Source organism: Aphis gossypii, chromosome 1 (assembly GCF_020184175.1).
Source record: "Aphis gossypii isolate Hap1 chromosome 1, ASM2018417v2, whole genome shotgun sequence".
NCBI lineage: Eukaryota > Metazoa > Arthropoda > Insecta > Hemiptera > Aphididae > Aphis > Aphis gossypii.
In genome coordinates this window covers 42569432-42597319 of record NC_065530.1, presented here as the reverse complement: position 1 = coordinate 42597319, position 27888 = coordinate 42569432, and the positions used below count along the sequence as shown (strand labels likewise).

The 27888-nt window shown below is 24.0% G+C and overlaps 2 protein-coding genes across 5 annotated transcripts; one reads left to right on the top strand and one right to left on the bottom strand.

Moving 5' to 3' along the window:
- The first annotated feature begins 15864 nt into the window (after window positions 1-15864).
- On the top strand, window positions 15865-25880 carry LOC114128967 (signal peptide peptidase-like 3). 3 transcript variants are annotated; one of them, XM_027993582.2, is made up of 12 exons: window positions 15865-16711; window positions 20769-20820; window positions 20903-20980; window positions 21063-21166; window positions 21452-21571; window positions 22451-22529; window positions 22591-22703; window positions 22947-23098; window positions 23171-23329; window positions 23406-23521; window positions 23604-23748; window positions 23830-25880. In XM_027993582.2, the coding sequence occupies exons 2-12, from the start codon at window positions 20795-20797 to the stop codon at window positions 23896-23898; spliced, it is 1161 nt and encodes a 386-aa protein (XP_027849383.1). In that variant the 5' UTR covers window positions 15865-16711; window positions 20769-20794; the 3' UTR covers window positions 23899-25880. The 3 variants fall into 3 exon arrangements, with proteins under 3 accessions (XP_027849383.1, XP_050053207.1, XP_050053204.1); XM_050197250.1 differs by lacking the exon at window positions 15865-16711 and adding an exon at window positions 18751-18787 and having other exon boundaries at window positions 21063-21151; XM_050197247.1 differs by lacking the exon at window positions 15865-16711 and adding an exon at window positions 18751-18787.
- A 658-nt stretch (window positions 25881-26538) lies between these two features.
- On the bottom strand, window positions 26539-27802 carry LOC114128963 (vacuolar-sorting protein SNF8). 2 transcript variants are annotated; one of them, XM_050197266.1, is made up of 3 exons: window positions 27631-27777; window positions 27162-27555; window positions 26539-27030 (listed from the first exon to the last, which is right to left on the bottom strand). In XM_050197266.1, exons 2-3 carry the CDS (start codon window positions 27537-27539, stop codon window positions 26659-26661), a joined length of 750 nt encoding a protein of 249 aa, XP_050053223.1. In that variant the 5' UTR covers window positions 27540-27555; window positions 27631-27777; the 3' UTR covers window positions 26539-26658. The 2 variants fall into 2 exon arrangements, with proteins under 2 accessions (XP_050053223.1, XP_027849380.2); XM_027993579.2 differs by having other exon boundaries at window positions 27162-27802.
- Window positions 27803-27888: the final 86 nt, after the last annotated feature.

The window sequence follows — 27888 nt, the reverse complement described above, 5'->3', positions numbered from 1 at the left end:
TCAAAATTAACTTTTTTCGAAAAATAATATTTCAAAAAGAAGTTTTTTGGAAATTTAATATTTAAAAATGAGCTTTTTTGAAAAATAATGTTTCAAAATAATGTTTTTTCGAAAAATAATATTTCAAAAAGAAGTTTTTCGAAAAATAATATTTCAAAAAGAATTTTTTTAGAAAAATAATATTTAAAAATGAGCTTTTTTGAAAAATAATGTTTCAAAATAATATTTTTTCGAAAAATTATATTTCAAAATGAAGTTTTTTGGAAAAATATATTTCAAAAATGAGTTTTTCGAAAAATAATATTTCAAAAAGAAGTTTTTTGGAAATTTAATAATTAAAAATGAGCTTTTTTGAAAAATAATGTTTCAAAATAATGTTTTTTCGAAAAATAATATTTCAAAAAGAAGTTTTTTGAAAATTTAATATTTAAAAATGAGCTTTTTTGAAAAATAATGTTTCAAAATAATGTTTTTTCGAAAAATAATATTTCAAAAATGAGTTTTTCGAAAAATAATATTTCAAAATTAACTTTTTTGGAAAAATAATATTTAAAAATGAGCTTTTTTGAAAAATAATGTTTCAAAATAATATTTTTTCGAAAAATAATATTTCAAAAGAAGTTTTTTGGAAATTAATATTTAAAAATGAGCTTTTTGAAAAATAATGTTTCAAAATAAAGTTTTTTCGAAAATAATATTTCAAAAAGAAGTTTTTTGGAAAAATATATTTCAAAATAATGTTTTTTCGAAAAATAATATTTCAAAAATGAGTTTTTCGAAAAATAATATTTCAAAATTAACGTTTTTCGAAAAATAATATTTCAAAAAGAAGTTTTTGGAAAAATAATATTTCAAAAAGAAGTTTTTTGGAAATTTAATATTTAAAAATGAGCTTTTTTGAAAAATAATATTTCAAAATTAACTTTTTTGGAAAAATATATTTCAAAAATGAGTTTTTCGAAAAATAATATTTCAAAAAGAAGTTTTTTGGAAAAATAATATTTAAAAATGAGCTTTTTCGAAAAATAATATTTCAAAAATGAATTTTTTGGAAATTTAATATTTCAAAATGAGCTTTTTTGAAAAATAATGTTTCAAAATAATGTTTTTTCGAAAAATAATATTTCAAAAAGAAGTTTTTGGAAATTTAATATTTCAAAATTAACTTTTTTGAAAAATAATATTTCAAAAAGAAGTTTTTTGAAAATTTAATATTTAAAAATGAGCTTTTTTGAAAAATAATGTTTCAAAATAATGTTTTTTGGAAAAATAATATTTCAAAAAGAAGTTTTTTGGAAATTTAATATTTAAAAATGAGCTTTTTTGAAAAATAATATTTCAAAATTAACTTTTTTGGAAAAATATATTTCAAAAATGAGTTTTTCGAAAAATAATATTTCAAAAAGAAGTTTTTTGGAAAAATAATATTTAAAAATGAGCTTTTTCGAAAAATAATATTTCAAAAAGAAGTTTTTTGGAAATTTAATATTTAAAAATGAGCTTTTTTGAAAAATAATATTTCAAAATTAACTTTTTTCGAAAAAAATATTTCAAAAATGAATTTTTTGGAAATTAATATTTCAAAATGAGCTTTTTTGAAAAATAATGTTTCAAAATAATGTTTTTTCGAAAAATATTTCAAAATGAAGTTTTTTGGAAAAATATATTTCAAAAATGAGTTTTTTCGAAAAATAATATTTCAAAATAACTTTTTTCGAAAAATAATATTTCAAAAAGAAGTTTTTGGAAATTTAATATTTAAAATGAGCTTTTTTGAAAAATAATGTTTCAAAATAATGTTTTTCGAAAAATAATATTTCAAAAAGAAGTTTTTCGAAAAATAATATTTCAAAAAGAAGTTTTTAGAAAAATAATATTTAAAAATGAGCTTTTTTGAAAAATAATGTTTCAAAATAATATTTTTTCGAAAAATTATATTTCAAAATGAAGTTTTTTGGAAAAATATATTTCAAAAATGAGTTTTTCGAAAAATAATATTTCAAAAAGAAGTTTTTTGGAAATTTAATAATTAAAAATGAGCTTTTTTGAAAAATAATATTTCAAAATTAACTTTTTTGGAAAAATAATATTTAAAAATGAGCTTTTTTGAAAAATAATGTTTCAAAATAATATTTTTTCGAAAAATAATATTTCAAAAAGAAGTTTTTTGGAAATTTAATATTTAAAAATGAGCTTTTTTGAAAAATAATGTTTCAATATAATGTTTTTTCGAAAAATAATATTTCAAAAAGAAGTTTTTTGGAAAAATATATTTCAAAATAATGTTTTTTCGAAAAATAATATTTCAAAAATGAGTTTTTCGAAAAATAATATTTCAAAATTAACTTTTTTCGAAAAATAATATTTCAAAATGAAGTTTTTTGGAAAAATATATTTCAAAAAGAAGTTTTTTGGAAATTTAATATTTAAAAATGAGCTTTTTTGAAAAATAATATTTCAAAATTAACTTTTTGGAAAAATATATTTCAAAAATGAGTTTTTTCGAAAAATAATATTTCAAAAAGAAGTTTTTTGGAAAAATAATATTTAAAAATGAGCTTTTTCGAAAAATAATATTTCAAAAATGAATTTTTTGGAAATTTAATATTTCAAAATGAGCTTTTTTGAAAAATAATGTTTCAAAATAATTTTTTTCGAAAAATAATATTTCAAAAAGAAGTTTTTGGAAATTTAATATTTCAAAATTAACTTTTTTGAAAATAATATTTCAAAAAGAAGTTTTTTGAAAATTTAATATTTAAAAATGAGCTTTTTTGAAAAATAATGTTTCAAAATAAGTTTTTTCGAAAAATAATATTTCAAAAATGAGTTTTTCGAAAAATAATATTTCAAATTAACTTTTTGGAAAAATAATATTTAAAAATGAGCTTTTGTGAAAAATAATGTTTCAAAATAATATTTTTTCGAAAAATAATATTTCAAAAAGAAGTTTTTTGGAAATTTAATATTTAAAAATGAGCTTTTTTGAAAAAATAATTTCAAAATAAAGTTTTTTCGAAAAATAATATTTCAAAAGAAGTTTTTTGGAAAAATATATTTCAAAAATGTTTTTTTCGAAAAATAATATTTCAAAAATGAGTTTTTCGAAAAATAATATTTCAAAATTAAGTTTTTTCGAAAAATAATATTTCAAAAAGAAGTTTTTCGAAAAATAATATTTCAAAAAGAATTTTTTTAGAAAAATAATATTTAAAATGAGCTTTTTTGAAAAATAATGTTCAAAATAATATTTTTTCGAAAAATTATATTTCAAAATGAAGTTTTTTGGAAAAATATATTTCAAAAATGAGTTTTTCGAAAAATAATATTTCAAAAAGAAGTTTTTTGGAAAAATAATATTTCAAAAGAAGTTTTTTGGAAATTAATATTTAAAAATGAGCTTTTTTGAAAAATAATATTTCAAAATTAACTTTTTGGAAAAATTATTTCAAAAATGATTTTTCGAAAAATAATATTTCAAAAAGAAGTTTTTTGGAAAAATAATATTTAAAAATGAGCTTTTTCGAAAAATAATATTTCAAAAAGAAGTTTTTGGAAATTTAATATTTAAAAATGAGCTTTTTGAAAAATAATATTTCAAAATAACTTTTTTCGAAAAAAATATTCAAAAATGAAAAAATTTTTTGGAAATTTAATATTTCAAAATGAGCTTTTTTGAAAAATAATGTTTCAAAATAATGTTTTTTCGAAAAATAATATTTCAAAAAGAAGTTTTTTGGAAATTTAATATTTCAAAATTAACTTTTTTCGAAAATTAATTATTCAAAAAGAAGTTTTTTTGAAAAATAATATTTCAAAAAGAAGTTTTTCGAAAAATAATATTTCAAAATTAACTTTTTTGAAAAATAATATTTCAAAAAGAAGTTTTTTGAAAATTTAATATTTAAAAATGAGCTTTTTTGAAAAATAATGTTTCAAAATAATGTTTTTTCGAAAAATAATATTTCAAAAATGAGTTTTTCGAAAAATAATATTTCAAAATTAACTTTTTTGGAAAAATAATATTTAAAAATGAGCTTTTTTGAAAAATAATGTTTCAAAATAATATTTTTTCGAAAAATAATATTTCAAAAAGAAGTTTTTTTGGAAATTTAATATTTAAAAATGAGCTTTTTTGAAAAATAATGTTTCAAAATAAAGTTTTTTCGAAAAATAATATTTCAAAAAGAAGTTTTTTGGAAAAATATATTTCAAAATAATGTTTTTTCGAAAAATAATATTTCAAAAATGAGTTTTTCGAAAAATAATATTTCAAAATTAACGTTTTTCGAAAAATAATATTTCAAAAGAAGTTTTTCGAAAATAATATTTCAAAAAGAATTTTTTTAGAAAAATAATATTTAAAAATGAGCTTTTTTGAAAAATAATGTTTCAAAAATATTTTTTTTTCGAAAAATTATATTTCAAAATGAAGTTTTTTGGAAAAATATATTTCAAAAATGAGTTTTTCGAAAAATAATATTTCAAAAAGAAGTTTTTTGGAAAAATAATATTTCAAAAAGAAGTTTTTTGGAAATTTAATATTTAAAAATGAGCTTTTTTGAAAAATAATATTTCAAAATTAACTTTTTTGGAAAAATATATTTCAAAAATGAGTTTTTCGAAAAATAATATTTCAAAAAGAAGTTTTTTGGAAAAATAATATTTAAAAATGAGCTTTTTCGAAAAATAATATTTCAAAATAATGTTTTTTCGAAAAATAATATTTCAAAATTAACTTTTTTGGAAAAATATATTTCAAAAATGAGTTTTTCGAAAAATAATATTTCAAAAAGAAGTTTTTTGGAAAATTAATATTTAAAAATGAGCTTTTTTGAAAAATAATGTTTCAAAATAATGTTTTTTCGAAAAATAATATTTCAAAATTAACTTTTTTCGAAAAATAATATTTCAAAATTAACTTTTTTCGAAAATTAATTATTCAAAAAGAAGTTTTTTGGAAAATTAATATTTAAAAATGAGCTTTTTTGAAAAATAATGTTTCAAAATAATGTTTTTTCGAAAAATAATATTTCAAAAAGAAGTTTTTTGGAAAAATATATTTCAAAATAATGTTTTTTCGAAAAATAATATTTCAAAAATGAGTTTTTCGAAAAATAATATTTCAAAATTAACTTTTTTGGAAAAATAATATTTAAAAATGAGCTTTTTTGAAAAATAATGTTTCAAAATAATATTTTTTCGAAAAATAATATTTCAAAATGAAGTTTTTTGGAAAAATATATTTCAAAAAGAAGTTTTTCGAAAAATAATATTTCAAAAAGAAGTTTTTTGGAAATTTAATATTTAAAAATGAGCTTTTTGAAAAATAATGTTTCAATATATGTTTTTTTCGAAAAATAATATTTCAAAAAGAAGTTTTTTGGAAAAATATATTTCAAAATATGTTTTTTCGAAAAATAATATTTCAAAAATGACTTTTTCGAAAAATAATATTTCAAAATGAAGTTTTTTGGAAAAATATATTTCAAAAAGAAGTTTTTCGAAAAATAATATTTCAAAAAGAAGTTTTTTGGAAATTTAATATTTAAAAATGAGCTTTTTTGAAAAATTATGTTTCAAAATAATGTTTTTTCGAAAAATAATATTTCAAAAATGATTATTTTGGAAATTTAATATTTCAAAATTAACTTTTTTCGAAAATTAATTATTCAAAAAGAAGTTTTTTTGAAAAATAATATTTCAAAATTAACTTTTTTGGAAAAATAATATTTCAAAAAGAAGTTTTTTCGAAAAATAATATTTCAAAAAGAAGTTTTTTGGAAATTTAATATTTCAAAATAAAGTTTTAGGTTATAATTATTTTGAAAATAATTTTTTTTTTGAAAAATAATATTTCAAAATTAACTTTTCGAAAAATAATATTTCAAAAAGAAGTTTTTTGGAAATTTAATATTTAAAAATGAGCTTTTTTGAAAAATAATGTTTCAAAAATGAATTTTTTGGAAATTTAATATTTCAAAATTAACTTTTTTCGAAAATTAATTATTCAAAAATAAGTTTTTTGGAAAAATAATATTTAAAAATGAGCTTTTTTGAAAAATAATATTTCAAAAAGAAGTTTTTTGGAAATTTAATATTTCAAAATTAACTTTTTTCGAAAAATAATATTTAAAAATGAATTTTTTGGAAATTTAATATTTCAAAATTAACTTTTTTCGAAAAATAATATTTCAAAAATGAATTTTTTCAAAAAATAATATTTCAAAAATGAATTTTTTGGAAATTTAATATTTCAAAATTAACTTTTTTCGAAAAATAATATTTCAAAAATGAATTTTTTGGAAATTTAATATTTCAAAATTAACTTTTATCGAAAATTAATTATTCAAAAATGAGTTTTTCGAAAAATAATATTTCAAAATTAACTTTTTTCGAAAAATAATATTTAAAAATGAGCTTTTTTGAAAAATAATGTTTCAAAATAATATTTTTTCGAAAAATAATATTTCAAAATGAAGTTTTTTGGAAAAATAATATTTAAAAATAATGTTTTTTCGAAAAATAATATTTAAAAATGAGTTTTTTGGAAAAATAATATTTCAAAATTAACTTTTTTCGAAAAATAATATTTCAAAAATGAATTTTTTGGAAATTTAATATTTCAAAATTAACTTTTTTCGAAAATTAATTATTCAAAAATGAGTTTTTTGGAAAAATAATATTTCAAAAATGAGTTTTTTCGAAAAATAATATTTCAAAAATGAGTTTTTTGGAAAAATAATATTTCAAAATAATGTTATTTCGAAAAATAATATTTAAAAATGAGTTTTTTGGAAAAATAATATTTCAAAATAATGTTTTTTCATAAATAATATTTCAAAAATGAGTTTTTTCAAAAAACTTATTTTTGAAATATTATTTTTGAAAAAAGTTAATTTTGAAATATTATTTTTCGAAAAACTCATTTTTGAAACATTATTTTTCCAAAAAACTCATTTTTAAATATTATTTTTCGAAATAACATTATTTTGAAATATTATTTTTCCAAAAAACTCATTTTTGAAATATTATTTTTCGAAAACTCATTTTTGAAATATTATTTTTCCAAAAAACTCATTTTTGAAATAATATTTTTCCAAAAAACTTCTTTTGGAAATAATTTTACTTTAAAATTCAACTTTAAAATTTATTTCATACAATTTTAACTATAAATTATTGCAACTTAACAATTATTTGAACACTTGACTACCAGAAAAAAAATAATAACAAAGAATATAGTTATAACTTATAACTAGTGTTAGGATGTTCATGACTTTTGCATTTTATTTCCTTTAATTCTATATAATGCTATCTTAGCTAAAAATTTGTTTCATGTTCCCCTGATGCAGAATATTCTAATATTATTTTGCATTATTTTGCATATTTGGGAATTGTTAGCTAAAAATGCATTTTTGGTGTTTTTTAACGTCATTTTTCAACATTTTTAAGTCATTTTTTCATAATTTTGGTCTTTTTTGTAGTTTTTGTACAATGTGGAGTTATTTTTCTCAAATTTTAAATTTTAAAGAAAATTTGTATAACATCAAAAAAAAATAATTTTAATTTTTTTATTGTGGGGTTTTTGGTGTTATATATTGATAAAATAAGACACACGCCGATCATAGATGCTTATCGAACGTTACGCTTATCGAATATTGAGAATATTTTTAATATATTTTTTTTTATTTATTTTATTATATTATATTATTTTACTTTTTAATTTATTTTTAGTAATTTTATGCTTAAAATCTAAATGTACATACTATTGTCTATTGTTTATTTATATTATTTTATTAATATTAGAATTCATATTATTTTAAATTACTATAATTACACCCATATCAATAATAAAAATTATTATTTATAAATACATTTTTTTTACTTATTTTATTAGACTTATTAGATAATTTTTAAGTGTACTTTTTTTTGAAGTTTTTAGTGCACTATTGCATTTTTTTTAGGGCATTTTTGTGTGTTTTTTAGGTCATCAACTCTAGTTATAACACTTAAAATAAAGTTGAAGATGACTTTTATTATGATGGTGTTATTAGAGAAATGAGTATTTAAGTCGAAAATACTAAATTTTGCATACCTATTTTTTAAGAAGTATCCTGTGGTAATATAATTTTTTTTTCTTAAAAATTGTTTTTCAATTAACTTTTTTGAAAATGTGATCAGAATAAAATTCAAATGATTATTTTTCAATTTACTTAATTTAGTGTACTTAAGATCCGTTATAAGAAATTTTGAAGATACACTGGATTGCGGATGGTTATGGTGATTTAGAAATTTTAGTAATCAATATTAATTTATCAACATTAATTTATTGTTTGTAAATATATATATTTGTAAAACTATTTTATGGACTTAAATCTTTAGTGCGAGACGGATATGCCATCGGAAATAACATAAATAATCTTTAATATTCTCGTCTTATTATTTTCATATTTAAGTCGTCACTCATAAAAACCAACGATGGATTATTTTTTTTGTACTCCTTTAATATGTACCTACTTAAATAATTCCACATTTTTTGGTCTGATATAATATATGATATACAATTCGTCCACGATTGAAAACGGATTGTTTTTTTTTAACGAATAAAACAAGAATTATACAGCAGATAAAATGTTGATGTACTCGTATACGGTATACCAATGAACAATAAATAGACATCGCACCCATTAAAAATTAAAAGGCATATATCTATGTATAAGATAATATAAAGAGTAGCTACCTACAACCTACTACAGTACTACCTTTATAATATTTAATATTACAATTTACAGTGATTCGGATACAACTGCAACGAAATACAGTTATGATAGAATAAATAGATTATATTACGTATTATTATAATCCCTCTCGTATTGTCATTAGTGTTTACGGGACTTACAAACGTAATTAATATTGAGTTAAATTTAAATCGGTTGAAACAGAGGGGGAAACTCAAACTAGATCGTTGACGACCTACAATCGGTGCTGATTCCGGTTATATATTTATATTAATAAAGTTGCTTATATATGGTCACAACTATATAGGTATAAAACAATAATATGTTTTAATGTTATTAATTGTGGGGTGTTATATATAGGCCGCGGTTGCACTGATCGTATTACCATTGATTATAAATAGTTCTATTCATACGATCAACGATGAAATTATTCAAAATATTATGTGAACATATTAATATACCTACAGACTACAGAGCAATTAACCAAACATTTACGTTCATCAATTCATCATATTAAGCCCCAATTTTTTCTTTAATAATGAATTCAATCAAATTCTGAATTTTTTAAATTTCTTAGACTATACCTATTCAGTGTCTCAGTACTCAAGGTCCATACTTTTAACCAATTAGATTTTTTATACTATTTAAGTAGTGTACTGTAGCGATTTCTTTTTTCAAACGATAAGTTGATAACTAATATTTCTCACTGTAATAAGTAATCAGATCACTTTTTGAAAATGTTGATGTATCTAAAATGAAATTCAAACACGTAGTTTTTAAGTCACCTAATAAAGAAAAAGGACTCATCATATAATGATGAGTTATGAGTTTAAAATGAGTTATATAGATATAATACATCTACAATTCTAGATATAATACAATTGAGAATATTATAATCAAGAAAACTTAAAAATTCTAAAAACCAGATTTTTAATGAATTTATTATAGGAAAGAAAAAAATTGAGTGAGCGTGCTCGATGAATCATCCTGTATATTTATGTAGATAATGCAAATATAAATTGTACACTTATCGAGAATTATCCGTGAATAATTTGTTTTCAATTTCATAGCAGATTATATATTATTGTCAAATTAGCTGCAGTTGAAGTGTCGACTGAATTCAATTTTTAATTTCTGTAGCTTATACTGTTTTTTTTTTTTTTTATAAAAATGATTTATAGCCAATTAGATACAATTTATTATTATCATTTAACGTGTATATTATTATACAGACAGCTATGCCGACCGATTTGTAAAAAAACTAATGTTTCGTTTGCAATATAGGTACTCGTGTATATTTAGATCAAGTCGCATTGGTTAGCACGCGTCACATGACGTATTCATTTCATAAAACTTTATCGCAAATTTGTAAAAAAAAAATCAAATTTTATATCATTTACGCTTCGAAAAAATAATCAAAATGTACTTGTTTACGCGACAGTGTCATTAAAAATAATGGCCAAGACAATGTAGTCTGAATTTGCACACATGTATTATGTTGATATATTGCGCATAATATTATAATACACCGAAGTCAACAGAAAAATAATAATAATAACCACATATTATTATTATATTACATATTATACGGTTTATGCGGTTGCGGGATTGGCAAAATATTTCCATTGACTCGGCGGCACTGTGTATTAAGGGATTTTTAGTACTATCGACTTCCAGCCAAAGCTTAGCATAATACATATAAACAATTTACATCACCAAGCCCATATACACATTTAGATTTCTTGTATCTTCGGTCATACTTCAAAATTATTCATAATATGACCCCGTGAAAAAAAACATCAATATACATATATATTATATTTTATCCTTTGATTTTTAAACATTTTCTTTCATTTTCAACTTTAATATTTCAATCTAAAAAATAAGAAAGAGGAAAGGAAAATAATTCTGAACGGAGACGGTCTATTAGCCTATACTACTAAATATATTTTATGATAAATTAGAATGGTTTAAGTCAAATACGCCCTTGATATACCATATTATATTATGTTCTCAACTCACTTAGAAATTCTACGATTCAGTGTTTAAATAACGTCATAAATCATAATAATATAACATTTATTATAATTTATAAATAATATTTCCAATTATTTATTATATTATTTCGTAACTATAAAGTAACTATGTAGGTAGGTAGTTAAAGTATAAATGAACTTTAACTTTTTAATTTTTAACCCGTTGATAAGGCGTAATGTTTTGAAAATTGTTGTGGCTAACCGTTAAGACGTACCTGTCGTACCTATTGAATATTAACGAAATGTTAAAATGTCCTCCCATTTATTTTGTGAACCACTTCGACTGAAATTAATATATTATAATATATTGCCATAGGTACACTATAATGGCGACCGCTGCGTGGGTACACATATTTTCGAGAAGCACGCTGTACACATATTATACGCGTTCACTGTGTAAGTCTGCAATAATATGGGTACCTACTCACTATTGTAATTTATAATTAAAACTATTCACATATATCACATATTATAATAGACCCATAAAGTGCTACCCACCTACCTATTATATATCTGAAAGTTGTATTTTTTTTTTTTTTTTTATTCACCACTTACAACCACAAGCACGCGTAATAATATTAATATTATATTATATTATATACATAGGGACTGCATTTACGGTAGAATGACCACCATCGCACGAATTCAAATCCTATATTATAATATTATAAATATATAATATAACCGGCATGTAAAGGTTATTGTTCAGATTCGTATTATATAAGTACACACGTGCGTAAAATTGATATAATAGATATGTACTTCTGGTAATTGTGCCACCTGATTGACTCCGCGCGAGCGTGGTGAATTATATTAATACTAATTACTATAATATTAAAGTTTTTATTAGGTATATATTATATTTTTATACACCCTTATAGTTATAATTATGCATATCTATCTATCATTTTAATTATAGAACGACAGGCACGGCACTAGAATTTTTTTCCAGGGGAGGCAGAGTGGGGCAAATATTTTTTTTACGTGGGCTAAAATTTTTCAACAAATACTGAGGTTATTTTAATGAAATATAAATATTTTCGTATCATATAACATAATATAGCTATTATCTATATAGTACATACGTTTTATATTGTATGCTCTAAGAGTCTAAACAGATAATATATACAAACTTTTGAATAGTTAAAAATGTTTTAAGAATAATGTCAAATATTTTTTTTTGTACCTTATGTATTAAAATGTCTAATCACAGACCTTCAACAACTATATTCATAATGATTACATGATACACAAAAATGATAAGTTCTTTATGACTTTAATACTACATACCTTTGTGAATGAATAATTATGTTTCTTTTACTTACCTACATTTCATAAATATAAATTAAAGTAATTGTGTTTAGTAATGAACAATTTGTTTCAATCATCTTTAATGCAATGATTTGGGATACGTTTATTTGTTCATTTTCATCTAGTAATTAGTACTCAATAAAGGTAATAAAAAATAAATAAAAGATTTTTTCTTATTTTACAAATTTCAAAACACATTTTATTGAAATTGTAGTAAATTTTTTCCTTATTAGACAAATAATAAATTTAATTTATTCCTCAATTTTTTTAGTTGTGACAAATATATTATATAAGCCAAATATTGATATTTTACACAATATCTATCGTACATATTTTTTAGTGGGGGGGCTGGCGAAGGGGCTGATCTGTTTTCTGGGGGGGCTAGAGCCCCACTTTGCCCCCCCTTGGCGCCGTGCCTGTTTTAAACTTAAAATCTGAAGAGATTTGATGTTAAGATATAGAAACAAGAAGTAGAAAGTAGCATAACTTTAATCATTAAATTCTGGGTAAATGTATTGGTGTTTACATACTACAATGTTGCTTTTTTTTATACGTATTTCAGTATTTGCATGTGTCTCATCCCTCTTTATTGTAGTAAAAATGCTACAATCTTCAAATAAGAGAGATCCCTAGTATCAAAATGTATCTATTTGATACTGAAGTCAAAAGTATAAAATTCTCTTCAAAATAACTGTGGATTTAATTTGAGTTTAGAACTTTAACATAAAGTGAATTATTAAAATAAATAATTGAAACAAATTCATAACATTGTTTATAGTTTAAATAAAAAGTACGATAAAAATTATTTGAATTGATTATTTGATATTATCAACTATCATTATTTTAATACCTACTCATTATTATAATGTTGCAGTTGTGAGGCAAAACCCTTACGGCTTATTATGTACATAAGTACATAACTATTTTTTTCATCCCCCTCCAAGGCACCATTGAAATATCCTGAGAACGCCTCTGAACGGTAGTTTGCCTCAGGTCTGAAAATTGTTCAGCACGTTATCGGTGTCAAATTTCAATATAAATTAAAATAGTAAAATGGTATTGTGAGATAAAAAATTGTATTTGTTTCCTTAAGAAATAAAAAAAACACGAAGTACCTACCTTCACCTGCAGCTTCAAAAAAATATCCAATTTAAAAAGACTATAATATTATATCTCAATAATTAAGTATCATGTTCATAGAATATGATTAATATATTATACTGTAACGATTGTTACATAGTTATTTATATTTTATAAACATAATAATATGCACAATAGGTACATATTATATAGTATATATATTATATATCTCATAAACCAAACATAACGCTGAATAGATATTAAGCCCCTCCTGTGATGTCTCATGTTTTATTATTGTAAAGCTACGGCTAAATACGAATATGTAAGAGACAGGCAGTTTCCCGCGATTACCATCACGCGCACACGAACTCCAAGACTGCCCCACAGTTTTGTACACGTTGTTAAAAAATAATTAGCAAATATTCATCACCAATACAACCATAATATAAAAAAATCGACTTTTTTGAAAACTGTTGGAAAATGTTTACTTTTGACCTCTATTATGCATTAAGGATATTATATTCACTTTACCATCGGAAACGACCCCTGAATTTTGTATTGAAGCATTATTTCGACAAGTTATGCTGTACACAGACATAAAAAAAAACACACAAATCATTGTAAAATCAATACATTCATCACTTCGTTCAGAATTTAAAATGATAATATTATATAAAACACCATAATTCATAAAATAAGATTCAATTTTCTGGGTTTTTTTAGGTAACTCATTATTTATTTCCTTCGTGTCAATGTGTAAGTTTTTGTGACAATAAGGCTTAATAATGACAATAATTATTATTGATTAATTATTATGAACTATGAAGATGTAATAAGTCAAGATAGATATAATTTGAGAGCCAAGATAAGGACGTGGTGGATTATATCCGTGATAATAATTTATAAGTGATAACATAATATGGATAATTTTATAAAGTTATATCAAGTATAAGTCATTAAGTCAATGCATTAAACATTTTAAAAAAGGCTCTGGGGGAATCTATCCCCATATCCCCCCTCCCCATAACTACGTCACTGATGGAGACGCCGGGCAAATATTAGTTTCTTATGAATATAAGTTTCCTTAAGAAATAAAAAAAACACGAAATACCTTCACCTGCAGCTTCAAAAAATATCCAATTTAAAAAGACTATAATATTATATTACAATAATTACGTATCATGTTCATATAATATGATTTATATATTATATATAAAAATGTAATAATTCAATGAGTGAAACTGTGAAAGTCAAAATATGTTGATGGAAATAAAAAAAGATATATCTTATATCTATGATTATATTATAACTTTATAAGAATAATTATTAGCATTGATTATAAATACTAGTATATCTTATTATTATCTTATAATACAGGTATTAGGTACCTGTATTATTATTTATTAACTATGGCTGCTGCCTAGTCGAAGTTGATAGAAACAAAATATATTAATATAATATTATCAATTAATTTTATAGAAAATAAAATAACTAGGTACATAATTGCATATCAAATATTGTTACTTAACAGTACGTATTATTATTTATGAGTTGGTTTTTTTTTTTGAACGTCTTAGAGTCTAAGACTTAGACAATGCTTTCTTATCTAAATATTTGTTTCAAAAAACATACGAACCTATAAAATTCATTTTCACTTTTTCACATTTAAAGATGAATTTTTTTCGAAGTATTTTCTCACATTTAAAGAAAAATAAATTACCACCTTTTATATATGAATTATGAATTATTTAAAATGTATTATGATTAAACTCAGTTTTAAAATGATTCATTTAATAAAACAGTTGTATTTTTAATAACAAATAAAATGAATACTACCTACTTTTTCATAAAAATATAATTAATAAAATGGTGTCACTGGACACTTTCTTCGTTCAAGACAACATGTATTTGAAACTACTTATAACTTTTTCATTTTTGCTTATTACGAGTACATTACACAGATTTTAATATTATCTACATTGTTTTGATGAAAAAGTATATACCTACCTACATAAATCGTTTAATAATATTATCATTTTTTATACCATTAGTTTTGTTAAATTTTATTATTTAATGTAAATGTTTGATTTATAAAGTTAAATGTTTTACAATTGATTAAAAAGTATTTTTACATATATTTATGTAAAAAATAAAAATTATATAAATTATTTATATTATAAATTTATACTTATTTATTTTTATATTTTTAATATATTTTTTTTTTTTTGACATTCATTATTTGATTACACATTATGCATAAAATATTTTTACAATAAGTGTAAATGTTGTAGATATTTAATGGCTTTAGTACATTCTTGAATAAAGAGACGTTCAAACGAAGGCACTTGGCACATTGTTTTTTAAAAAAAAAAACTTCTTTCGTCAACTTTCGAGCCTTATCCGTAAGTAGGTAGGTGGGCTCGAGGATTCAGTTTTCGCGGCCGGCGTAGGACGCGCCATCTGCCGACGATTGGGTTTTCGAACGAAGCCCGATGCATAATAATAATATTATGATAACATCGTCATCAAAACGCATGCGCATTCCTGCGACTCCCCCGCACCACCGTCGCGGGCGGCGAAGAGGCCGACACGGACCACGGACGGTGCCGATGGCGAGTCTACCGAGTACCGAGTACCGTCGACCGCTCCACACCTCCCGGCTAGGACTATTACCGCGGTCTTCAACCATTCCGCCGCAGTACCGACTACCACCACCGCTTACCATTCATCGACATCCCCCTGCCCGTTCCCACTCGCCGACTACCAACACCTCCACCACTCGACAGTCACCACTACCGCTGTTCGCTCTAGTTGCGTACGTCCGACTTCGTACGGTACTATACTTATATATCGTTTTACATTTTTTTACATTGTTCCAGCTGCAGTGGTAGTCGTGGTGTCCGCGGCCGCGTTCCAAATTTATCTCCGTACGCACGCACGCACGCACGCCGCTCGGCATCTTGCGCTAGAACAATAACAACAAAAGACCGACCGACCATTTATTCGCTAATCGCTAATTACATATTTTAATTTTAATAACATGCCGCGGAGCCCTCATTGAGTGTATAATATAATATAATAAATTACGATGTCCGGTGTAGTCGGTGGTTCGTGACGCAAATATTTTTCGCCGACCCGCCTGTGGTTTTCGCATTACGATTTGTTCGGTTTCCTCAAAAAATATAAACGAAATAACAAATAAACGGCCCGCTCGCTCGATGACCGGTACGACAACGGTTATTCGGTATTCGGACGACTTCTCCGTCGTCGAGTCTTCGTCGTGACGACAGGTGGACGCGAATACCGAGTGCCGAGTGTCATCGGTCGGATTGTTCAGAGTGACACGGAGCGACGAGAGATTGTGACGGTTCGCATTTGTCTTGCGTGTAGTTTTTTCAAAGTCCGGGTTCGTTCACCGACGCCGAAGACTCGTGACGGGATGGAAATCGATGAGCAGCTGACGCCGACCGACGACGTCTTAGCTTCCGCAAATCACATCGACTATTCCGCGATCATAATTTAGCCCGACCCTAAAACCCTTCGCACGTAAGTGTTTCGCGTTTGATAAATAATCAATTATAAATAGGTAATAACGATTGTAGGTGATGCAATAGTGACGAGATTTAACTAATGGCTATACATTTTCTGGGGATAGCAGAAGTTCCAGTTTAAAAAAAATTTTTTTTTTCACTGTTCACAATAAATTACAATCTTCCGTCCTTTAAGTCTTGACAGTCTACCAGTAGTCGGTGACTCTTCTATCCATAGTTTTTGAAAGTAGTCCACTAGATTTTTACAGGAAATGGTCATCAACCGCTTTGGTACATATTGTATAGGTTCATTTTGTTTTTGAATCCAAAGGCTCAATATAGGTAACTAATGAAATAATCACTGATTATATGTTTATGTTGTCTCCCTTAAGCATGTTTATAAATGTAGATTACGATTTAAGATATCTTAAATTGTGATGTAATTACGAAATATAATACTGAACTACCTACCTACCCAATTATTGTTTTCTGCATGATTGATAAACAAATTGGTCTCTTTCTATTATATTTTTTTACTTACCAATTATGGTTATTCATTCACGGTTATACCATTAAAAAAAAATAATAACAATCATACCCGTGGTGAGATAATTATTCTCTCAATTATTTGTAGTCTACTTCTTAGGATAAAAATTGTAATAGCTACTTACTTATTGGTAATATTTAATTTTAAAAGCTTTTATCGTGTTTTCTCTTTCGGTTATAAAGTGAATTTAAAATTATTGAATTTAAAGATTCATATTACTGAAAATCTATCTGAAAACCCCCAGAAAAAACATTAATTACTTACCTATTTAATTTCCTAACCCATTGGTTTCTTTAAGTAATTTGTTTATTTTTTAGAAATTATTGTTCCCACGGCGTCTCTTCAACTATCAGTTAAATAGAAAAAATATGATAAATAAGTAAAACTTAATTACCTAAGAAATACAATTCATACATAATATCTGTTAGTCGTTAGGTAATATTTCTATAAATTATTTACCTATCTAATTAATTTCAGATATATTATACCTAACCATTTAGATACCTTTATTTTTAAAATTTACCTACATTTATTTAGTTTTATTTTTTTTATTTTAAAGAAGACGGTATACTTGCATCACATCTTTGTCTTAAGAATGTAAAAAATACCAAATTTTCAAAATCAATATTAATATTAGAGCAAATTTGCTATGTTTTATATTCATATGATAAAAAATAACATAACCCCCCTTATGTGGATACAATGTCATCTTAATAGGTATACATTAATTACTCTGAAAACTAATGTTAAAACATAATATTATTAAGAACAATACATCCAATCATTTAAACATTTTACTTTTTAGGTATGCAAAATAAAAATAATAATTGATTAGTTTGCCCTTACCAAGTTAATAAGTTTTTGTATCTATTTATTTTCTAATAAGCTCTATTTATATATACTTTTAAATATTTTGAGATAGTTTATCTTAAATAACTTACCGCTCTCATTTTACTATATCTACAACAGCCTATAAAATCTGAATTAGGTAGTTGCTATCTATTATTGTCAAGCCTCAAACTATTATTTAACCAATCAATTTTTTTTTTAAATGCATTCTTTTCAACTTTTATCAAAATGTACTTTTGTAATTGTTTATCTATAACCTACACAATTATCTGTATTGATTATATGGTTTACAAATTTATTTTTAGTATGTATTTATTTATCTAGTACCTAATACTGCTATTGGTATATTTATTGTTTAGTGTTAGTAATATTGTAAAAATTTAAAATGTTTTTATATATTTGCTTTAGTGTACAAATCACTTTGTAGATTATATTGTTATGCTCTTGATAAATTTTTTATAATGTTAATAATATTAATTTGAACAGTACCTATTAATTAATTAAATAAAAAGGGAAATAATAAAAATCATTATAATTTTCAATCAAAGTGTGCAACAGTAAACAAAAATGACTTATGACAACAACCAGGTTTTTTTTAGTGGCAGTCAATATCTGGTTGTCACCACGGTCTGGTTGACCGTCAACCATATACACACCACTTGTGTGCATTTAGTATGGTTCTTAAGTTCATCAAAGGTACTAAGTTTATTAATGGTTCAAATAAGTAAGATATTTACTGCATAAAATTGTAAATTGCAAGTTTCAGCTATAAGTTCTAACAGGTTTTATAGGTTTAAAATTTGTTTTTTTTTCAACCCATAAAGTACACACAAATAATAATATTGGAATCTTTTAGTTAGAATAAATAAATATTTTTGTAGTAAATTTTTATTGCGATAAACAACCTATCTTGCGATCCATTTTCATGAGTTAAATTATTTATAACTAATTTAGGTATAGGCTACTTATATATTAATTTTATTCATTATTTTATAATATAAGGTAAATAATTATTAAAATTTAAATTTAAAAGAATCTTATATATTTGAATAATAGTTATATTTATTAATACCAATTATAAAAACGAGATAACTTAAAAAAAATAAAAAACATTTAAAAATATATCTACTTTGCATGCCCCTTGGTATACGTTAGTTGTTTAATAAATTTTTCCTAGATAATACATGTTATCTATTTTTATTTGTATTGAAACAATTTCTATTCAACTGTTGTTATGTGAACATTTATCATATTTCTTGATATCGGTTGAAGACTTGTTATATAACGATATTATAACACCAAATAAGAAATAAACTCTATTAAAATTGATTAAATAGGTTTAGAACTAGTGTAAAACTGACACACCTACCTGTCCTACCTAATAAAGTACAATTTATTAGATAATTCTTATTTTAGTTGTAAGTCTATGGTGTATGTATATTTTTAACTATTATTTTAGAGATAGATACTATACAGTATACAGTATACATATTATATTGCAGTTGGTACATGGTACATATGGTTTATATTTCTTAGTTGTTGATAAGTATTAAATTCATAAAAATTAAATAAAATTTGTTTTATAATAATTGAATCTTCTGTGTTAATTTTCACTATGTATTCACTATTCAGTTTGTGTTTATAAATTATAAACGCGTGGGATTTAGAAATTTTATTACAAATAAACATTAATCTATTTAACATGGTTTTAATTTTAAAGTAAGTGCCTACCTGTAGTAAACTATAACTATTAATTAAATCCTTAATTATGATTGTTAATCTTGATTATTATATGGAGTTGCACAAAATTATTATATTTATGTATTCTAATTTTAAGTGAGTTATTTATATTTTGAATACTTGTTCATTTTTAATAAATTAATAACAATGAAGTATTACTTCTATAATAATTTTTTTTTCTATAAACAAATTTGAAAGTACCTACTACCTACTCACTTAAAAAAATGTAAATTTTAAAAATCTTAAAATGTAGCTCATTAAGCTTTCCTCTTTCCATTTTCTATTATCTTATTAACATAATATACAAAAAAGAAAAATAATAAATAAATTTATACCTACCCGTTTAATAATGTATTACGTTAACTATCAAGAAACTAACTATATGGCTTAGATTTTTATTATTAGGCATGACTTAAATATTATATTAACTGTCTTGTTTCTATAGAATAAAAAATTACTTTTTTTTTATTTTATTTAAATTTATTCTATTTGTTAGATTTGTAATTAATTACTCATAAGTTATACATTTTATAAAAACTAAAATTATTAATTTAATCAAAATTAAGGTTATGTAGTATAGTAGGTATATATTTTTTAACAAAAATTATAAAAGGGAAATTTATTTAAAATACATAACCTATATTTGTTCCCAAATTTTAATTCTTAGATGTAAAAACATTACCCACTCCTCTTTTAATACCAATATCTTAATTAGGCTGGTCAAAACAAAAAAATTCTTATTTTATCTACTGAACAAATTATATACATTTTAAACATGATAATGTAAATAATTTAATGTTATTGAATCAGGACTTATTTGTGTGTCACAGACCACAATTTGGAAATGGCTTATTTGTTTTTTTTTTATTATTCATATTTAATTTATAATTATAAAAGTTATGAGTTTATATTTTAAAATTTGTGTTTGTGTTTACAGAAGAAGATTTCACTGCTTATTCCAAAATGTCTTCCCAAGTAGATTACCAATGGTAGGATATATTATTATTTATCATTTTGTCATAAATAAATAAATACCTATTTAATAAAATCAAATTAAACAATTTTTTTCAGGGCATATACAATAATGGATTCATCTCGGGTCTCCACATTTTTGATATCTATTCTGTTAATTGTTTATGGCAGTTTCAGGTTAATACACCTACATTTTCATCCCAATTTTTTTTTACAGTATATTATTATTATTATCATCATTGAATTTTATACATTTTAGATCTTTAAATATGGAACAGGAAGCTAGAGAAAGAGAAAAAGAAAAATCTAAGAGCTCTAATGGAAGCTCTGTGTGCTTAACAGATATTAGTAAGCGAAAACAAGGTTAACATGCTTTAAAATAATTTCATTTCAGTATTTTACAACATTAAGTGTCCATAAAATATACACAAATATTTCATATACTATTGTATCTGTTAAAATAAGAATTAGGTTATATTTTTTTATTTCTTATTTTATCGTTTGAATAAAATAATTTTAATGTCTTATGAATAATTTTCTGGACTCTATGCAAAGAAACTGATGGTATTGTTTTGTAAATTGATTATTACATCATTGTAAAATACTGAAATATACTGATGATTAATAAATATATTTTTTATTTCTTAGATGTTCAAACATTGGATACTATGCAAGCTTTGTGTTTGCCTCTGGGAGCTTCAATATCATTGTTAGTCATGTTTTTCTTCTTTGATTCTATGCAAATGTTATTTGCAATATGCACTGCAAGTAAGCTGATATTTTTTTGCATATTATGTTCAATTTCACTTTTTTAGTGCATTATGTTATATTATATCCCTTATGTAATAACTCGATTTTTCTATATTTTCTAAATTTTAATTATTAATTTATTGTTTAACTTATTTTTAATCATAATAATATATTAAAAATAAAAAAATAGAAAGTATAGAAATCATGTGTTATTTAATGTTATGTCATACATACTCAATTGCAACTGGTACATATCAGGTTTTCTTAGTATTTTTATTTTATCTACCTATTTATTAAGCATTAATTTGCTGTATTGTTTTATCTGATATACACTTACACATAGTATACCATATAATATAGAAAACAAAAAAATATTTATTTCCAATGTTCTAATTTGAAAAATGATATTATGATTAGAATTCTAAAAACCTATTTGAATTTGCTGTGAAGTTGATAGATGATTGCATTTTGACAATGATTTTTCTATTCTTTACTTTTAAGTTTATCTTCATAGTTTGGTATATGATGGCTGTTTTTTATGTTCCAATTATTCTAATTTAGTTTAGTGTAACTTAAAGAAATTTAAATTTTGTATCTATAAAATTGATCACATCATATGATTAAATTTTACCTTAGGAGAAAATAAATCATAAAAATTTTAATTTATATTCTTATTATGCTGATGTTACAAAAATACAACAAATCATCGCTCCCAATCCTCACAACATATTTATTTGTCCTTGGACAATAAAACAAATTATATTTGAACTACAACAAAAAAAAATCAAATTAGTATATAACTAAACACTCTTAAAAAATGTCTTATTATCTCTTATTTTATGTTGTTGTAAAAAAGCATATTTTAAACACATAATTATTATTTTATTTTTGTTCCAGTTATTGCTACCGTTGCATTGGCATTTCTCCTGCTGCCTATGTGTCAGTACATTATTAATCCTTGCTCAGATGGAAATAAGTAAATTTACATTTCAAAACACACTCTTATTTTATTTCATTGTAACTAACATTATTTTTAGGATCTCTTTTGGTATATGTGGTCGTTTTACAACTGCTGAGCTGCTGTCTTTTTCAATGGCATTGTTTATAGTGTGTATCTGGGTATTGACTGGACATTGGCTGTTAATGGATGGTAAGTGCTGAATAATATACAATAATTAATTTAAAACAATTTTTTTTTAGATTTTAATTTCTTCTAACTTTAATGATAATTATTTGAAATAAAAATCAAGAGCATAAATTTGCTTTAATAATGTTAAATGACACTTTTTCTTTTTTAAAATTCTTATTTTTTTATTAATGTACTTGTAAAATCATTTCCAAATGTTAATTCGATATAGTAAGTACTAAATAAATTATTTTTAAATTTTTGTAGCAATGGGAATGGGACTTTGTGTAGCATTTATTGCTTTTGTCCGACTTCCTAGTCTTAAAGTGTCCACTCTTCTGTTGACTGGTCTTTTGATCTATGATGTTTTCTGGGTGTTTTTCTCGTCATACATATTTAACACCAACGTTATGGTCAAAGTGAGCATCACTTATGCAGTTGTTAAAAGTTGTTAAAATACTTATTGTGTTCATTATGTTATATTAAAATAGGTGGCAACACGGTCAGCAGAAAATCCTGTCGGAGTAGTGGCCCGAAAGTTACATATTGGCGGAGTTGCCAAAGAAGCACCAAGGTTATCTCTTCCTGGAAAATTAGTATTTCCCAGTATTCATAACGGTCGGTTTTCAATGCTTGGGCTTGGAGATATAGTGAGTTATTTTTTAATATTTTATTTGTTGTTAAGTATTCTGGTAAATAATTTTTCAATATTGTTTACTATTTCAGGTTATGCCTGGCCTATTACTGTGTTTCGTGATGCGGTATGATGCGTATAAGAAATCTCAGCTTCTACATTTTGGAGAAACTGGTGTTCCACCTCCAAGGCATCTAGGCAGAATAAGGCAAGAAATTATTTTACTATTAAATCCTAATGTTTGTGAAAAACAATAGGATAACATTAATAATTCTTTTTATTCTCCATAGTTATTTCCACTGTTCGCTAATTGGATACTTTCTGGGCCTAGTTACTGCTACTGTGTCTTCAGAGATTTTTAAAGCAGCCCAGCCAGCTCTACTCTATCTAGTTCCATTTACACTTTTACCTCTTTTGACCATGGCCTATTTAAAGGTAATATTTATATTCCATTAAGAGTAAACTGTTTTTGACTAATAACAATAAATTAATTAAAATTGTTTTAATGATCTTTAGGGTGATTTAAGAAGAATGTGGAGTGAACCATTTATAATACAACAGCCTTCCAAACATATGGACGTATAGTCTGCGGTAGCATTTACTATTATAATGTATGTTTATTTTTAGAACCATTTTTGTACAATTTTCTCTTTTAATTATTTTGTGTAATAGATCTGCATACGGTTTGCTCTTTTTACTTAAAGGGATATATGTATAAAAAAAATACTATGATAGGTCTTATGTTTTCTGAAAATCAAGTTATATTTTTACAAGTTATTTCTTCTCCAACAATAATTTGTCTTTTTATCAATTAAAATATTGTGATGTTCATTTAATTCCATTTCAATGAGTTTCCATTTATATTACACATGATATACATAATATAATATTTATAGGTATATTTAAATTTTTTCATACTTTATAAACTTTTCGTTAGGATGGGCTTGTCTTGTTAGTTTTTTTTGATAATAGAGGTGGCCAAGTATCAAAATATTTAAATAAATCACTTATTATTTTAATTCAAAGTATTCAGTACTTAAAATATAAAAATTTACATATTTTGATTTTACAGTTAATGCAGAGATCTATTTATTATATTTCATCATTGAGAATAATACTTAAAAATTCTAACAGATGTTTTTAAGCATAATTTTTTTTATCTAGTTTTATTGTATACTATTTTTTATTGTGAAAAAAAACTGAATTTAATGAATTTTTAATCATAATATTTAATTTAAATTTAAATTGCGTAACCATTTAAGCATTACATTTGCACATTATATGCAGCTATTATCATTTTGAGTTTTCTGGAATCTATGTAAGTAGAAAATCTTTTTAGATTTGAGATTTATTTATATATGAATTCGATTTTTGACAAGTGTTAGTTATCAAACTAAATGATTGACGAGAAGTTTACCTAAGACTGATTTATTTTCTTTTTTCTTTAGTATTATTATTATTTTTTATAATTGAGCAAAATACCCAACTTGTATTATCTGAAATGTGTTTTATAACTACTAATCATTGTATTGTATCATATTTGTTTTAAGGTTTATAGTATAATGTCTCACTAAATATATTTGATTTTAAGAAGTTAAATTCATATATGTAGTTTCTAACAGAATAATATTTACCAATTTTATAATCTCATCATCCCAGAAAACATTATACATATATATATATATATTTGATTTATCTTCTGTTTGTAATTACAGTAAGTATTGTATGTATTATGTATTTTAATCTATCTCTCATCTTTATGACCACCTGGTTTTAAGTTAAATAGTATTTATATTATGTTATTAATTGGCCTACTGTATTAAGTTTAATATACATAAATTACTCATAAATATGAACATATTGTATTCATCATATTATTATTGTTATTATATGAAAACAAAAATTGAACAAAAGCATTTGATTAAAAAAAAATAGGTATTGTAATTATTTTGAAGATAAATTATAGCGCTTTAATAAGTTGTGATGTTTTTAATATCAGAGGAATACCTTTTTATAAAATTTAATCACCTCACTATAATAGGCTCTTGGAATACGTTAAGTAACTTATGCCACAGTTTTATCATGTACCCTTTTTTTTGTGACTGTGAATTGTGATGTTAAAATAATAACAATAACTCACTTTTGAAACAAAAAAACAAAAGTAGTGTACATGTTGACTATTTTTTTTTTCTATAATAATATATTCCTAGTATAATTGTAACATAATATTATTACTAATGTTAATCAACATTTAATAATATTATTGCTCGTCAAACAAAGATACTTAACTTAATACTGGGTTATAATTTTGTGTTATGTTTTTGTATTTGATAATTAATATTATGTTCATCAGACTTAGGCCAAAATAATTAATGATAAATAAGAAAAATACATGTGATAATATTGTTTTATTCTAGAAATAGTTTATAATTTTTTTACCCGTTCATGAGGATTACTAAACGCTCTTGTGACCTGCAATTACTTCGAATTTGTAAGTTATTATAGTAATCTTATTGTTTTTTTTTTTTTTTTTTTGTTACACTGATACATTATATTATATTATATTATATTAATAAAACTTACGTGATGTTTTACTGAAAACAAGTATTTTTTTCCCGTCATTAATGAAATTAACATTAACGACAACCTAGGATAAACCTGATTACATCTAGCTCATATTGATATAATACTTTAAAGGGCATTATAGAAGTGAGAGAGTATTAAATAATGACTAAAAAGTAAAGGTGATGTAGATAGAAATGTTTATACTTTGTAAACATTGGATTTTTTTGGATACCATAAGTCAGGTATGCCCAATCAGCAGCCTGCAGAGTATTCCAACCAGGTCGTGACCATTTTATAAAAATAAGATTTGTATAGCTAAATATAAAAAAAAAATTAATTTAAAAATGTTTTAAGAATTACAAAATATTGTATAATTTATAATTTAAATTATTAAAATTAAATATAGATAAATGTATTGGATTTTAGAATATATATTATATGACCCGCAGTATATACATTTTGAATGTGACCCACAAGTTCAAAAAGGTTGGGCACACCTGCCATGGGTCATAATAGGCTTCAGAAGGGTGTTTTAAAATAGCAATAATTACTATTCAGATAATGTGTGGAATGTTTACTAAGTATAGAAACTCTACAAAATATGTTGTAAAAAGCTCAAGAAACAGTCAATTGTTTTAAAACCTAGTAACGCAATCAAAGTCTGTGATATTCAATTTATTTACAACATTAAATAGTAATCTTTAACAATATTCTTAAAATAATTAATATAATATGATAAATATAATAGGTATATACAAACAATTTCAATATAGGATATCATCATGACGTTATGCATTCATTGAACATGCTGGGGAACCAGTATGAGAATTCACCATCATTTTGACTATCTACCCAGCACAGACCTTCAATCACCATTTGACTGATGACGTTGACGGCCCTCGTTTCTTCCCATTTGAGTTGCTGTTTAAGGGATGAAAGACTGACACAAGGGCTGCCAGAAGATGACAGAAGTTTGAGCACAGCCGTCTGGTCCATGCTTAGTTCTCCAGGCACAGATTGAACCATGTACTGACCTTTGCCAACAGGTATAATGCAAAAACCATTGCCGAATATTTTTAGCTTCTTAGCGGCACTCAGCAGATCATCGACTGTAATATCTTGGTGCTGTATGTTGCGACCCCTGGCTTTTATCTGGAAAACAGACAATACAGGTTAAGGACAAGTCATGTGATTTAGAAAGGTAGGTACTAATAGATGAATTTATGTAGAACGACAACGGAATAAAAATGTAACATAGGTACATAAAATTGCTAAATACTCACCAGACGATCCCTAAGTTCGTCCAACCCAATGATGCCACCGTTCTTGTAACTGGTTGCCATGCACACTTCAACAATTTGAACGGCCAATTCGTAATAAAAATCACCGATGCCCAGAACGGACCAAAAACCCTTGCCCGAAGCCAACGGATCGACACCGATAGATGCGCACATCTCTTGAAACTGTCTCCTGAACTGAGAGTTTTTCTTGATTTCGTTTTTGTACTTGGTGGCGAATTCCTCCAGATTCCCGCGGAACACTTCCATTTGTTTGGTCATCTGTTCAAACTGATTCTCTTGAATCACAGTCCCTTTGTCCTTGTACTTTTCTTGTTCTAATTTTTGTTTTTGAATGGCACCGACGCCGGCTCGCCGCCTCATTTTCAAAAAATAACACCTTAAAAATATGTGTAAAATATCAAACTTTAAAGTTGGACGTTTACGGGTTACTATCGATATGAACTATTTGTACCACTCGTCGCTTGGGTCTGAAACTACGTCTTTAACTCACGACAAGTAGTACGACTGTACTTTTAGTCTTTGGCCGCCCGGACGGCTAGACAGAATACGATATTCCGAAAGTACGAACTTGGACGAAAATACGAGATTTCGATAATAATAATATTATTAAAATCGTCATCGTCATGTCACCGATAACAGATTTTCTGTGTAGTCGTTATCAACGCGGCTGAAAATAATCATTATTATCAAATCGCTTCGCGTCGCTGCC